At 36.0% G+C, this 12,061-nt stretch overlaps 2 protein-coding genes across 5 annotated transcripts in view; both read left to right on the top strand.

Moving 5' to 3' along the window:
- Positions 1 to 9,601, top strand: part of LOC107659923 (clathrin heavy chain 1) — a 30,228-nt gene extending 20,627 nt beyond the window's left edge. For 2 of the 4 annotated variants that reach the window (XM_016449031.1, XM_016449030.1), the window contains 9 exons: positions 328 to 495; positions 657 to 806; positions 923 to 1,054; positions 1,160 to 1,270; positions 1,364 to 1,534; positions 1,855 to 2,076; positions 4,788 to 4,808; positions 7,090 to 7,165; positions 9,192 to 9,601. In XM_016449031.1, coding sequence (XP_016304517.1) covers positions 328 to 495; positions 657 to 806; positions 923 to 1,054; positions 1,160 to 1,270; positions 1,364 to 1,534; positions 1,855 to 2,076; positions 4,788 to 4,808; positions 7,090 to 7,165; positions 9,192 to 9,322 — 1,182 coding nt within the window. In that variant the 3' untranslated portion in view covers positions 9,323 to 9,601. The remainder of the gene's footprint in view (positions 1 to 327; positions 496 to 656; positions 807 to 922; positions 1,055 to 1,159; positions 1,271 to 1,363; positions 1,535 to 1,854; positions 2,077 to 4,787; positions 4,809 to 7,089; positions 7,166 to 9,191) is intronic. The other 2 variants (XM_016449033.1, XM_016449032.1) reach the window with 1 other exon arrangement.
- Positions 9,602 to 11,218: 1,617 nt separating this feature from the next.
- Positions 11,219 to 12,061, top strand: part of LOC107659908 (vacuole membrane protein 1) — an 11,078-nt gene continuing 10,235 nt past the window's right edge. Inside the window, exons 1-2 of the mRNA XM_016449009.1 lie at positions 11,219 to 11,287; positions 11,552 to 11,620. Coding sequence (XP_016304495.1) covers positions 11,219 to 11,287; positions 11,552 to 11,620 — 138 coding nt within the window. The remainder of the gene's footprint in view (positions 11,288 to 11,551; positions 11,621 to 12,061) is intronic.

The raw sequence follows: 12,061 nt of genomic DNA, 5'->3' as shown, positions 1-12,061 counted from the left end.
ATATATAATTTTTGGTAGATTATTAGATTAAATTAGTAGATATAAATTAGTTGATAATGTGAGATACTACATTTCTTTGACTAGAAATTGCTCTTCATTTATTGCATTCATAAACAAAGTCCTACTACAGGATTACAAACAAACAGTAAAGTATAAGGAAATAATAGTTATTAATGTCTGGATAGGAGTCTTTTTAAAATGATCCAGTTACAACAAACAACTCAAAATCATAGAATTAATATCAATATTTAAGAAGAACCGCCTTAAGAGTGTGTGTGTGTCCATCTTGGAGTCCAGCAGGATTGACATTTATGGTTTCTCCATCAGTACCGTGGCTATTTCGAGGAGCTGATCACCATGCTGGAGGCGGCGCTGGGGTTGGAGCGCGCTCACATGGGCATGTTCACAGAACTGGCTATCCTCTACTCCAAATTCAAACCGCAGAAGATGAGGGAGCACCTGGAGCTCTTCTGGTCCAGAGTCAACATTCCCAAGGTCTGTCTGCTTCTGATATATTGATTGATGTAAATGGAATTCTTATATTTGGTTCAAACTAGTTAGCATTAAAAATAGCAAATCCAGGATAGGCATGGTGGTACATCTTTATGTATTGACTGATGGAACAAATTGATGAAACATTTCATATGTCTGTTCAGGTTTTGAGGGCAGCAGAACATGCTCACCTGTGGGGAGAGCTAGTCTTCCTGTATGATAAGTATGAGGAGTATGACAACGCCATTATCACCATGATGAACCATCCTTCAGATGCCTGGAAGGAGAGCCAGTTCAAGGACATCATAACCAAGGTATTGTAACACATTACTCATACTTTAGGTTAGGACTTCGTCAAACTGTTCACTCATTTTGACTGAAAAAGTAGTGTTTTTTTATCGAATTGAACTTCTGTTAACTCTTGTTGCAGGTTGCTAACGTTGAGCTGTATTACAAAGCCACCCAGTTCTACATGGAGTTCAAACCGCTGTTACTGAATGACCTGTTGATTGTATTGTCCCCACGTCTCGACCACACTCGTGCCGTCAACTTCTTCAGCAAGGTACTGTGTGTGACACAGTTTTGCTCACCATTACATCTCTTTAAAAATCAACCAGTTGGTTGTTTTTAACCGAATGTTTTTATTTTTGTAATTTTTTTTTTTTAGGTCAAGCAATTGTCGTTGGTAAAACCATACCTGAGATCTGTACAGAACCACAACAACAAGGCTGTAAATGAGGCACTAAATAATCTCTTCATCACGGAGGAGGATTATCAGGTATATATACGCACCATTTTGGACACAGCCTGTAATTTTATAAACAATCTCTTGGTTGGCAGCTTTGCAATCTGTCGTCTTTTTTTTCCACAGGCTCTGCGTACATCCATTGATGCCTATGATAACTTCGACAACATATCTCTGGCTCAGAGCCTGGAGAAGCACGAACTCATCGAGTTCAGGCGAATCGCCGCCTACCTGTTCAAAGGCAACAACCGCTGGAAGCAGAGTGTGGAGCTCTGCAAGAAAGACAAACTCTACAAGGTCTCACCCTCAGCCAACCATCTCTTATACCCGGGGTTTTCAATATTTTAGATGGCAGTGATCCCAAATATGATCATCCTTATGTGAGGGACTCCCATGCTAAAATTTAAAACACATCAATGTAGTTTTTTGTGTAAAGAATATATGCTGTGAAAAATGTATATTATAAATAAATCTAAAATATTGAAAATATAAGTTACATTAAAATCATCATAATAGCATTTAATCAAATTTGAACTTATATTTATTTTTTATTTGAATCAAATTTTTACTTGCAGGACCTTGTTAACTGAATCTTTGTTCTGGTCTCTCCTCCACAGGACGCAATGCAGTATGCTTCGGAGTCAAAGGACACAGAGCTGGCTGAGGAGCTGCTGCAGTGGTTCTTGCAGGAAGACAAGAAAGAGTGTTTTGCTGCCTGCCTGTTCACCTGCTATGACCTGCTGAGGCCCGACGTGGTGCTGGAGACCGCGTGGAGGCACAACCTCATGGACTTCTCCATGCCCTACTTCATCCAGGTCATGAGGGAATACCTCAGCAAGGTGAGCCTCCATCCAGAGTATCCTCTGGGTCTCATGGTGGACACGGTTTGGGTTGATAGATGCTTTAGATTGAGCCTTTTCTCAGTGGAAACGCTTTAGATCTGTTCCAAAACCAAGTGAGCTGCTTTACAGACGACTGCCTACATGCCGCGGCTGCCTTCTAATAGATTCGACTCGCAATTGATTCCGATAAAGTTTGGCATTAACATATTGCTAAGCTAATAACGCAGTATTCTAATAAACAAAAATACATAGCACCCAACACTACCTGCTAAAACTGTTCATTACAATTTTTTATTGACACCTTTCAGTAAAAAATATTTCTTTGACCATTCATTATTTTCATTTTATGATTGATGATGAAAATCGATTAATTTTCTATAAATTAAAAATAAAACACTAAGGGTGCTTTCACACTGGCACTTTTGGTGCGGTTCGTTCGGATGATGTGAACGTTGTCTTCCGAACTCGGGTGCGCACCCGTGAACTGTACCTGAGTCTGCTTAAAAAGGGTGGTCTGGGGTACGGTTCATGTGAACTCCGGTATGGTTCGCTGCTGATGTGAATGCAATCGTCCAAATCGCGTAAGTGAACCGCTATTAATGACGTATTATTTGATAAAAATGTGTGTTTGTGAGTGTGTTTCACTCACTTTCCTGACGAGCGTGACTGACGCGCTGCAAACAGAGAGCTGTTTATCTCATTTCTGTTTGCCTTCAGCGGTCTCTAGAGCATTTGCAGTACATTCGTAAGACAGACGTAAGTGCCGTTATGTACCGAAGCTTTGTAAACAAAACGAACGGTTCAAAAACTTAAATATATAAAAGTGCAGAGAGCAATGTTATGCATTTGCCACCTTCTCCTGCGCCGTCGTTACTAAGCAACGGGGTAAACAGCTGCTGGCTTAATGACGCAAACGAACCGTGGTTCGGACCCAAATCAAATAATATGAATTAGGGCTGTGTATCACCAGCAAAGTCACGATACGATGCGTATCACGATACATAGGCCACGATACGATACATATCACGATACACACTTTTCTGAGAATAGATTATTGAAGTGGAGATCGCTAAACTGCAAGCTAACCGCTGTTTTCAGAAAGCAAGCGCGTTTATCCACAGTGGAGAGAGAGAGCGTGTACATGGTTGCCAGGTTGACAAAGATAAGTAGCACACTTAGCAGATATTTCCGTATTGCGCAAGTGTAAAGCTCTGTTTTGGGGATTACATCTCTTATATCAGGCAACCCAGTTGTGTTCCTCTGCGGCCAGATTATTAACAGATGCTCTATTCATTCTTTTGTAGAATCCTCGCACTTTTCTACTCAATTTTAAACGTTGTAAAATTAAGCGTGGTCCACTGCTGCACACGTGCCACAATATCGATACAGGGCCAGCTGTATCGATACTCGTATCGTCAAATCTTTGTGACGATACATCGTCGTATCGATATTTTGAACACAGCACTAATATGAATGCAGTCCGGGAGGGGGAGCAATCGAACTCGGGTTCGGACCAGGCAAGCGAACCAAGTGTGAAAGCACCCTAAAATATAATTATTCATTTTAAATGTCATGTTAATTTAGTCATTACAAAAATGTATGGTGTGAAAAATAGAAATTAATTTGAGATTTGCTTAGGACTACATTTAAAGATGAACTTTATCATTGTCTAATGCTTGCTTAAATGTATAAGTAGGAGAAATGAGCATGTTATATAAGCTATAGTTATATATGAGCTATTTATAAACATATGCAATATCGGCAGATACTGATAAATTCTTGTAACCGATATGATATAAAATACCTTTCAAAAGTTTGGGGTTAGTAAGATTTTTTTGTTTTTGAAAGATGTCTCTTAATACTTATCAAGGCTGTGTTTATTTGATCAAAAATAAAGTAAAACTTTAATATTGTGAAATATTGTTGCAACTTAAAATAGCTGTTTTCTATTTTAATATGTAGTTTATTCCTGTGATGACAAAGCTAAATTTTCAGCAGCCATTACTCCAGGCTTCAGTGTCATAATAGTGTTCTAATATGCTGATTTCATGCTCAAAAACATTTAATTTTCAGGATTATTTTAAGAACAGAAAGTTAAAATGAACAGCATTTATTTGAAATAGAAATACTTGGTAACATTATAAATGTCTTTACTGTCACATTTGATAATTTAATTTATTCTTTGTGAATAAACTTATTAATTTATTTCCATTATTATTATTGTTAAATTATTATTAATTTGTATACCAATATATTGTGCATCCATATTATAATGATTTAAAGGCTGCTTGGCTCGCTAGGTTTTGGAACCTATTTTAGTACCGTCTTTCCATATTAGTATAATTTGGAATCTTTCTCTTGAGTTTTATAGTTTTGTTTCTCCTTTCATTCATGAACATGTTCAGACCAGACATTTATTCATCAGAATATTTCATTCCCTTAACCTTAACCATTACCATTTTTTTTTTTAGTAAGTTTAGATTTATGGTCACACTAGGTAATACTGATTCATTTGAACATCTAGTGAAAAACAAATGATCGTGGAATAACAGGGAGGACATTTGATTTGTATCTTCTGTGATTTCCTGCTGTTAATTTCTTTGAACACTTCTGGTGATTGCTGCATTTGTTCTCTGCCTGCTTTTTGCAATGCTGGACTGTTAAGTTTGCTTTTTTTCTTAAGCTTCAACTCTTAAATTCCCTTTCAGGTTGATGCAATTAAGGAAAAGGTGAAGGTTCACTCTTATTCAATCTTTAACCCTTGTAGTTTGGAAGACTGAAACTTTGAAGATTCTGCATGAGTTCTTCCCTCCCATGTCACTCTGCTGCTTTTAAATACACACCTTAACTAGACTTTCCTTGAGTTTCTTCTAGATTACTGACCATCCATTTGCCAGACGCTGTGGTAGTTTGCCTCAGACCTGTAGATGGTAGAAAGTTGGAATTAGCTGATGAACACCACTAAACTGTCATTTCATTGACTGTCTTCATTTAAATTTAAAAATCATACACTGTTAAAGTTCCTCAGCTAATTCAGTTGTAGACTGATTTAGGTAATTAGGTTCAAAATTAGATGACCGCAAAATGAAGGGACCACATTTTCATAATTTATATTTTTATACAGAATTATATTTGCTACTTGTATTAAACTAAGAGTTGCATGGTTGCTCGATTTGTTTTCAAACTACAATCTAGCGACAGCTATGAGAAAGTGTGGTCCTTCACAAAAATAAAACTGATGTATGCTGTAGATACTTTACTAGCATGTGTTTTAGCGTGTTAGTAGCACCCTTGAAAGGTCAGGAATTGTGGCTGTTGGCTTTGCCTGCCTCTGGAAGCCGTGAATGGCTGTTTAAACCATCTCTCACCCCGTCACACCTTCACTCTTACTCTGTCTTTCTCTCATGCTCTCTTGTTAACATGGGAATAACAAACTACACCTGTGGCATGATTTCTCCCTCTCAACAAAACTTCGACTTGCCGATCTCTTTAAGCCTGCTCAACAATATAATACTTTAACTTTTAAAAATTGACACCAGCTCTATGTAGAGAACTGAACCCAAATGCAACATTTAAAGGGATAGTTCACACAAAAGTGAAATTTCTGTTATCATTTATTTACCCTCATGATGTCCCAAACCTGTATGACTGACTGACTTCTGTGAAACACAAATGGAGAAATTTAGAAGAATGTCCCAGGTGCTCTTTTCCATAACACGAAACAGTCAGACTAGGGGCTTTCAGGCTCCAAAAATAACAAAAAAGTACCATACAACTACTATAAAGTTATCATATGACTTTAGAAGACTTGGAATGTAGCACATAAGTCACAAAAGCCACTTTTATGGTACCTTTTTGTCATTTTTGGAGCTCAACAACCCCAGTCCCCATTCAGTTTCATTATATGAGAAAGAACAGCTTGAACGATCTTCAAAATATCTACTTTTGTGTTCCACTGAGTTAATAAAAAAATAAAGTCACACACATTTGTAATGACATGAGGGTGAGTAAATGATGACAGAATTGTACTTTTTAGGAGAATTACTGCTTTAAATCATAATTCAAATCACTGAAGGATGGGCAAGATACCCAGGACAGTCTAACCTTTGTAACTTGGCTTTTACTTGCTTATTGGTCATATTTATCAGCTACATCAGATTATGATTTTGGTTGTTTTATGGTGGTAAGGCACCTATAGGTCTTTTGTAAGTTTCCGTTTCTATTATTCGCACAATGACTTCCTTTTTCTCACAGGGGCATCTTTCAAAGAATCTGTCCAATGAGCAGCGTCCTCCGATTTAAATATTCACACAGCATTTCTTAGCACATCAAGTGAGACCTTTAGTTTGAATAAAGGTGCAGTTACATTTACTGTTCCGGCAAATTTTTGCGGGTGAACTCAAGTTGAATCAATAGGAAACTACATGCGAGGACGAAAATATTTCCTCATGCAGATTTTGCATCAGGTCCTGGGAATTCACCACAATGACCAACATAAAGCTGCTTGATTTGAAAGTGACTTCTATGTGAGCTGTGCTTCATACATCCCTACAGTTTTGACAATGGATTTTTTCCCCCTGCAATATTTTCCAGAAATTTTCGCTAATGTGATTGCACCTTAAGAGGGTTCTGTTTTCTACATATGCACTGTTAATTAAAAGGATACTGACTGACTGGATGTGGGACCATCTACTGCTAGTACCATGTCTTTATCAACTGAATCACAGAGGACACATAAAGCCATAGTGACCATGTGAAATGCATAGACCAGTAGTACGTAATAGGATGCTTATTTGAGTGGGAAGTGTTTGTCATCGGGTATGGAGTGCCTTGGCAAGAAGCTTGTGCCCTGAGACCTGCTTTGAAAGCGTGTGCACCTTGTATTAAGCTTGGCTTTATGCATCTCTCATGAATGGTCCCATCCTTCAGTCATTACCCCTTTTCTTCGGGGTATTTATCTCTTCTCATTGTTCTTCTCTTGTCCCTCTTTTGCACTCTTCACTCATTCAGGTTGATAAGTTGGATGCTTCTGAGTCTTTGAGGAAAGAGGAAGAACAGCTCACAGAGGCACAACCCATTGTCTATGGTAGGACCCTTGCACTGTCTCTGCATCTAAGAAGGAAAAACTTTTTATATCTCCACTACAAATTATTCATCAAGCAATATAGTATTTCTTTGGCTAATACAGATATCTAGAGGCCACTTATTTTATTAATTTATTTTATTTTAGGTTTTATTTAAAATAATTTAATTATTGTTTTAACAATTTTTGCTTTTGTCTGTATTTGTTTTAAATTTTTTTCCAATTTGTTTTGTGTTTTTGATTTTTTGTTATATCTAGAGGCCACTTATTTTATTAATTTATTTTATTTTAGGTTTTATTTAAAATAATTTAATTATTGTTTTAACAATTTTTGCTTTTGTCTGTATTTGTATTTGTATTTTTTTCCAATTTGTTTTGTGTTTTTGATTTTTTGTTTAATGCTAGCAAGTATGAATGGAATTTATATTTAATTCACATATATAATTAATGTAATATTTTCACTAAATTTTTTGCTGTAGCGTCAAAATTACTAATATGTCGCAATATATTAGTTTATCACGTTACCTTTTTTTGTTCATTTTATTTTATTATTTTATTTGAATTATTTATTTATTTATTTTCCCCCCGATTTGTTTTGTTTTTGGTTTGTGTTTTTGGTTTTGTTTTGTTTAATGCTAGCAAGTATGAATGGAATTTATATTTAATTCACATATATAATTAATGTAATATGTTCACTCAAGTTTTTGCTGTAGCTTCAAAATAACTAATATGTCGCAATATATTAGTTTATCACGTTACCTTTTTTTGTTCGTTTTATTTTATTATTTTATTTTATTTTAAATATAAATTTTTTTGTTTAACGCTAAAGTATGAGAGGAATTTATATTTAATTCACAATATATTAGTTTTTTATTTTTTGTATTTCATTTTATTGTTTACATTGTTTTTGATTTGGTTTTTTGTTGTGTTTAATGCTAGCAAGTATGAGTCAAATTTATATTTAATTCACATATTTAATTTATGTAATTTTCACTCTAAAATATTTGCAGTAACCTCAAAATACCAAATATGCCTGATATATTGGCTTATCACGTTAGATTTTTTTATTTTTTTATTTTTTTTTTGGTATGGTTTTATTTTTGTTATATATTTTGTCAGTTTTATTGAGTTTATTTTCTGATATTTATTTTGTTATTTTATTTATATTTTTTTAAATCCGCATTTCTTACATTTATTCCCCAAAGACTAACTACTAATCCACTCAAGGTTTTCTTGAGAGGACAAACCACCATCAACACTTCCAAAGTTTGATTTGGGATGTTTGTATGCCCTCAGCAAACTTACCAAGGCCTCAGTGAGTAATGCTTTCACTGCTGTCAGTTAAGATAATGTCACAGGGTTTGTTTCTGTGTGCAGGTGTCTGAACTGTAAACAGTAGTGGGAGATGGCTGCAAATGGGGCAGAATGTGAACAGCCACAGAAAAGACTAGGGCCTAAAGACAAGCAGAATGGCAGTTCTACAGGTTTGTTAAGCTGATTTAATAAATTAAACCAGGACTAGAGATAAAACGTCCTGTGGAGATAAACGGATATGCCCTAGTCACTAATAGATTGATCTATCTTCATTGATCTTTAAGGAATAATTTACCCAAAAATGAAAATTTGCTGAAAATGGTCTCACCCTCAGGCCATATGCGCTAAAGATGAGTTTTTCTTCATCAGAACAGATTTGGAGAAATTTAGCATTCCATCACTTGCTTACCAATGGATCCTCTGCATGTTGTGTTAAAAAGTTGGTGTTTTTTTTTTTTTTTTCCGTTTAGTTCTAGCAAGTATGAATGGAATTGATATTTAATTATATAATATAATTAATGTAATATTTTCACTCAAATATATTTGCAGTAACTTCAAAATACCAAATGTGCCCAATATATTGGTCTACCACAGTTACAAATGCCGAGTAGCCTGATGTAAAATAATTTACAGTTGCATTCAAAACCCATTAAATGAGATGAATAACCTGTCGTAGGTAGTTTTTGTATTAATGCTCCTGTGTTATTTTTCCCAGGCACACCCCAACTGATGCTCACTGCAGGCCCCAATGTCGCAGTCCCCCCACAGCAGCCTTACGGCTACGGCTACCCCACGGCGACTGGCTACGGCCAACCCGCACAGCCAGGCTTCGGCTACGGCATGTAAAGCCCTCCTGCCCACAGCTGTCCATCCATCTCTCCTTAAGTTCCTTACTAGCTTATTGTGATCTACTCACAAGGTTATAGAAAGTAAAAAAAAAAAAAAAGTTTTAAATTATTTTCCTTAAAATGCAATGAAGGACTTCATTTTTATTTGTGTTGTCAAAGAAAATAATCGGACCACATTTTTGTTATTTCACATTCCATATTTAAGGCTACTTCTATCACTAGTTCTTTTTTTTCTTTTTTTTGTGAGCTGATTTTTTTAAGGGGGCATGGGTTGTGTATGTAATACAGGTTTGTTAAGCTGATTTAATAAATTAAACCAGGACTAGAGATAAAACGTCCTGTGGAGATAAACGGATATGCCCTAGTCACTAATAGATTGATCTATCTTCATTGATCTTTAAGGAATAATTTACCCAAAAATGAAAATTTGCTGAAAATGGTCTCACCCTCAGGCCATATGCGCTAAAGATGAGTTTTTCTTCATCAGAACAGATTTGGAGAAATTTAGCATTCCATCACTTGCTTACCAATGGATCCTCTGCATGTTGTGTTAAAAATATAATTGAATCATATTTTAAAAGCTTGTGGATTGTACCCACAGATTCATCTCTGAGAGAGAGAAAGCAGCAGGACAGGGAAGAGTGTCTTTCTTTAGTGCTGTGGAAGAGGCCTTTTACCACACTACAGTATTTCTTCATAGAAACCCTTATTACCCTGAAAGAATGGACGTGGAAGTAAGCGATCACATTTTTTATTGCACACATAATTCTAAGTGCCTTTTATTTATAGTTTATGTAAAGTTTAACCAAATTATTTGCACCTGTCCTTGTATGGTGAAATTACATTCCTATTGATGCTTAAAAGGGTCCTATTGTGCTCTTTTAAAAGTCTTGATTTTGGTTTGAGGGTGTACTAGAACAGGCTCTCATTAAGTAATAATCTGATATTCTACACAAATATGTAGCTGTATGGAAATTTTAAGCGCATACAGACATGAATATAGTAAATGATTTTAATCCCTTAGCCTAAACGGGTTTCCCCCGATCGACCTCGTAGTTGTTAACATCTCATTCACTCCATGTGTAACAGGTGACCTTTCCTTGTATTGAATACAGTGCTCTTTCTTGTGTGAATCCATTTCCATAAATGAGCAAGGGATTCATCAATTCTTCTGACTTCTGTGTTTACTCATCCAATTCTTTGTATTGAGGTTTGTGTGTGCCAGGTGTCGTGCTGTTCTTGCTCACTATTCGGAGTGTACAGAAGAATGAATTCACAAATGGAGAACAATGCTTTGTCCACCTGTAAGATTTGTGTGCGATCTGCAGATTCAGAAAACGAGAATAAATTCACAGGATTGTGATTATTTTGGTGGCTTGATTGTAAATTGGCAAAGATTCAAATGAAACGCATCCATTCTCTATCATTTTGCCACTTACATTTTTTTCACAGATCATGTAGCAGCCATTAAGGGTGCACACAGACTTTTTTTTTTCCTATGTTGTGCTGGCCAATATTGCGGTTATCTTGGAAGAAATTGAAGAAATGTGTAGTTAGCATAATTGATTTTATCCTATGAACAAATAACATTCAGCTGGTCATGTGATCTCAACATGGTGGCCCCCATGAGGCGACCCCCTCCATGTACAATAAATCACCATTTACTGGGCTAGTGATGCGAGTACTGTTATTTAAAAAAATTATACACGAATATTAATTTAATCTAAAACTTAATGAGGGAAAATTGTTGAGTCTATAAATTTAGCAGAAATGTATTAACGGATTTTTGTATATACACTGCTTATTTGTATCAATCTATAAGAGAGAAGCCTGTAATAAATGTTTAAAATTCAAAACACATAGACGTCTATAAATAGTAACAGTGAAAAGGGACATGAACTTCCTTCGGTGTACGCTAGAAAATCGTGGGAAGTCGGATATTCTGATCCCGGATACGCAGATGGTAGAATAAAAGACTTTCTGGGTCTTCCTAAAATAGCCTTTCTATTTTCGTCTCGTTAATAAAAAAAAAAGACCCGCAAGCCATACTGCGAAGCTGCTGTCCGACATCCTAAATTAATAAATTTTAATACAAATGTTATATAATATTGAGAGCTTGGCGAAAATGATTTCAGTCACTCTAAAACTCGCTGAGTTGTAGCGAAAGAACAGATGGCAGTGGTTGTCTCGTGGGCTTTTATGTTGAAATGACTGCACCGCTCTACAGCTGAACGTGAGTCATTTCCTGTGGCTGTCGTCGCTTATTGCTGCTGTCAGGACGGAAGAGTGGTTTCAGGTATGACTGTCCCTTCACTTTACCTTTACCTCTGTTATGACACTTTTCACTCCTTTTAGCCTAAGAGTATGTAAACATCACTATGTAGTCGATGATGAGTCTCAAATCAAGTATAAACCGCAATAGGGGACTCAAAGCTAACCTAGACAGCTAATTCCTGCCGGTTCATCACCCACATGGGCTGTTTGAAATGAATATAACCTGTAAATGGAATCTGAAAATGGTATTTTGTTTATGTAAAATAATTGGTAATTACCCAACAAGTGTTAGAAAGTCTTGTGTACTATAACCCTACTTAATCAGTTGGTTTATCTTTTGTTATTAAGTTATAGCTTAGGTTAGCTTAAGTGCTAGTTAAAGGTCCTAGTACAACCAGTACAGGTGATCAGAGTACTGTGATGGAAATAAATGAATATACTGGTACTAGAATACATTATATAT

Source organism: Sinocyclocheilus anshuiensis, unplaced genomic scaffold (genome assembly GCF_001515605.1).
Source record: "Sinocyclocheilus anshuiensis isolate Anshui unplaced genomic scaffold, SAMN03320099.WGS_v1.1 scaffold1241, whole genome shotgun sequence".
NCBI lineage: Eukaryota > Metazoa > Chordata > Actinopteri > Cypriniformes > Cyprinidae > Sinocyclocheilus > Sinocyclocheilus anshuiensis.
Note: the sequence above shows the minus strand (reverse complement) of the source record. Positions and strands in the feature narration are given on the sequence as shown.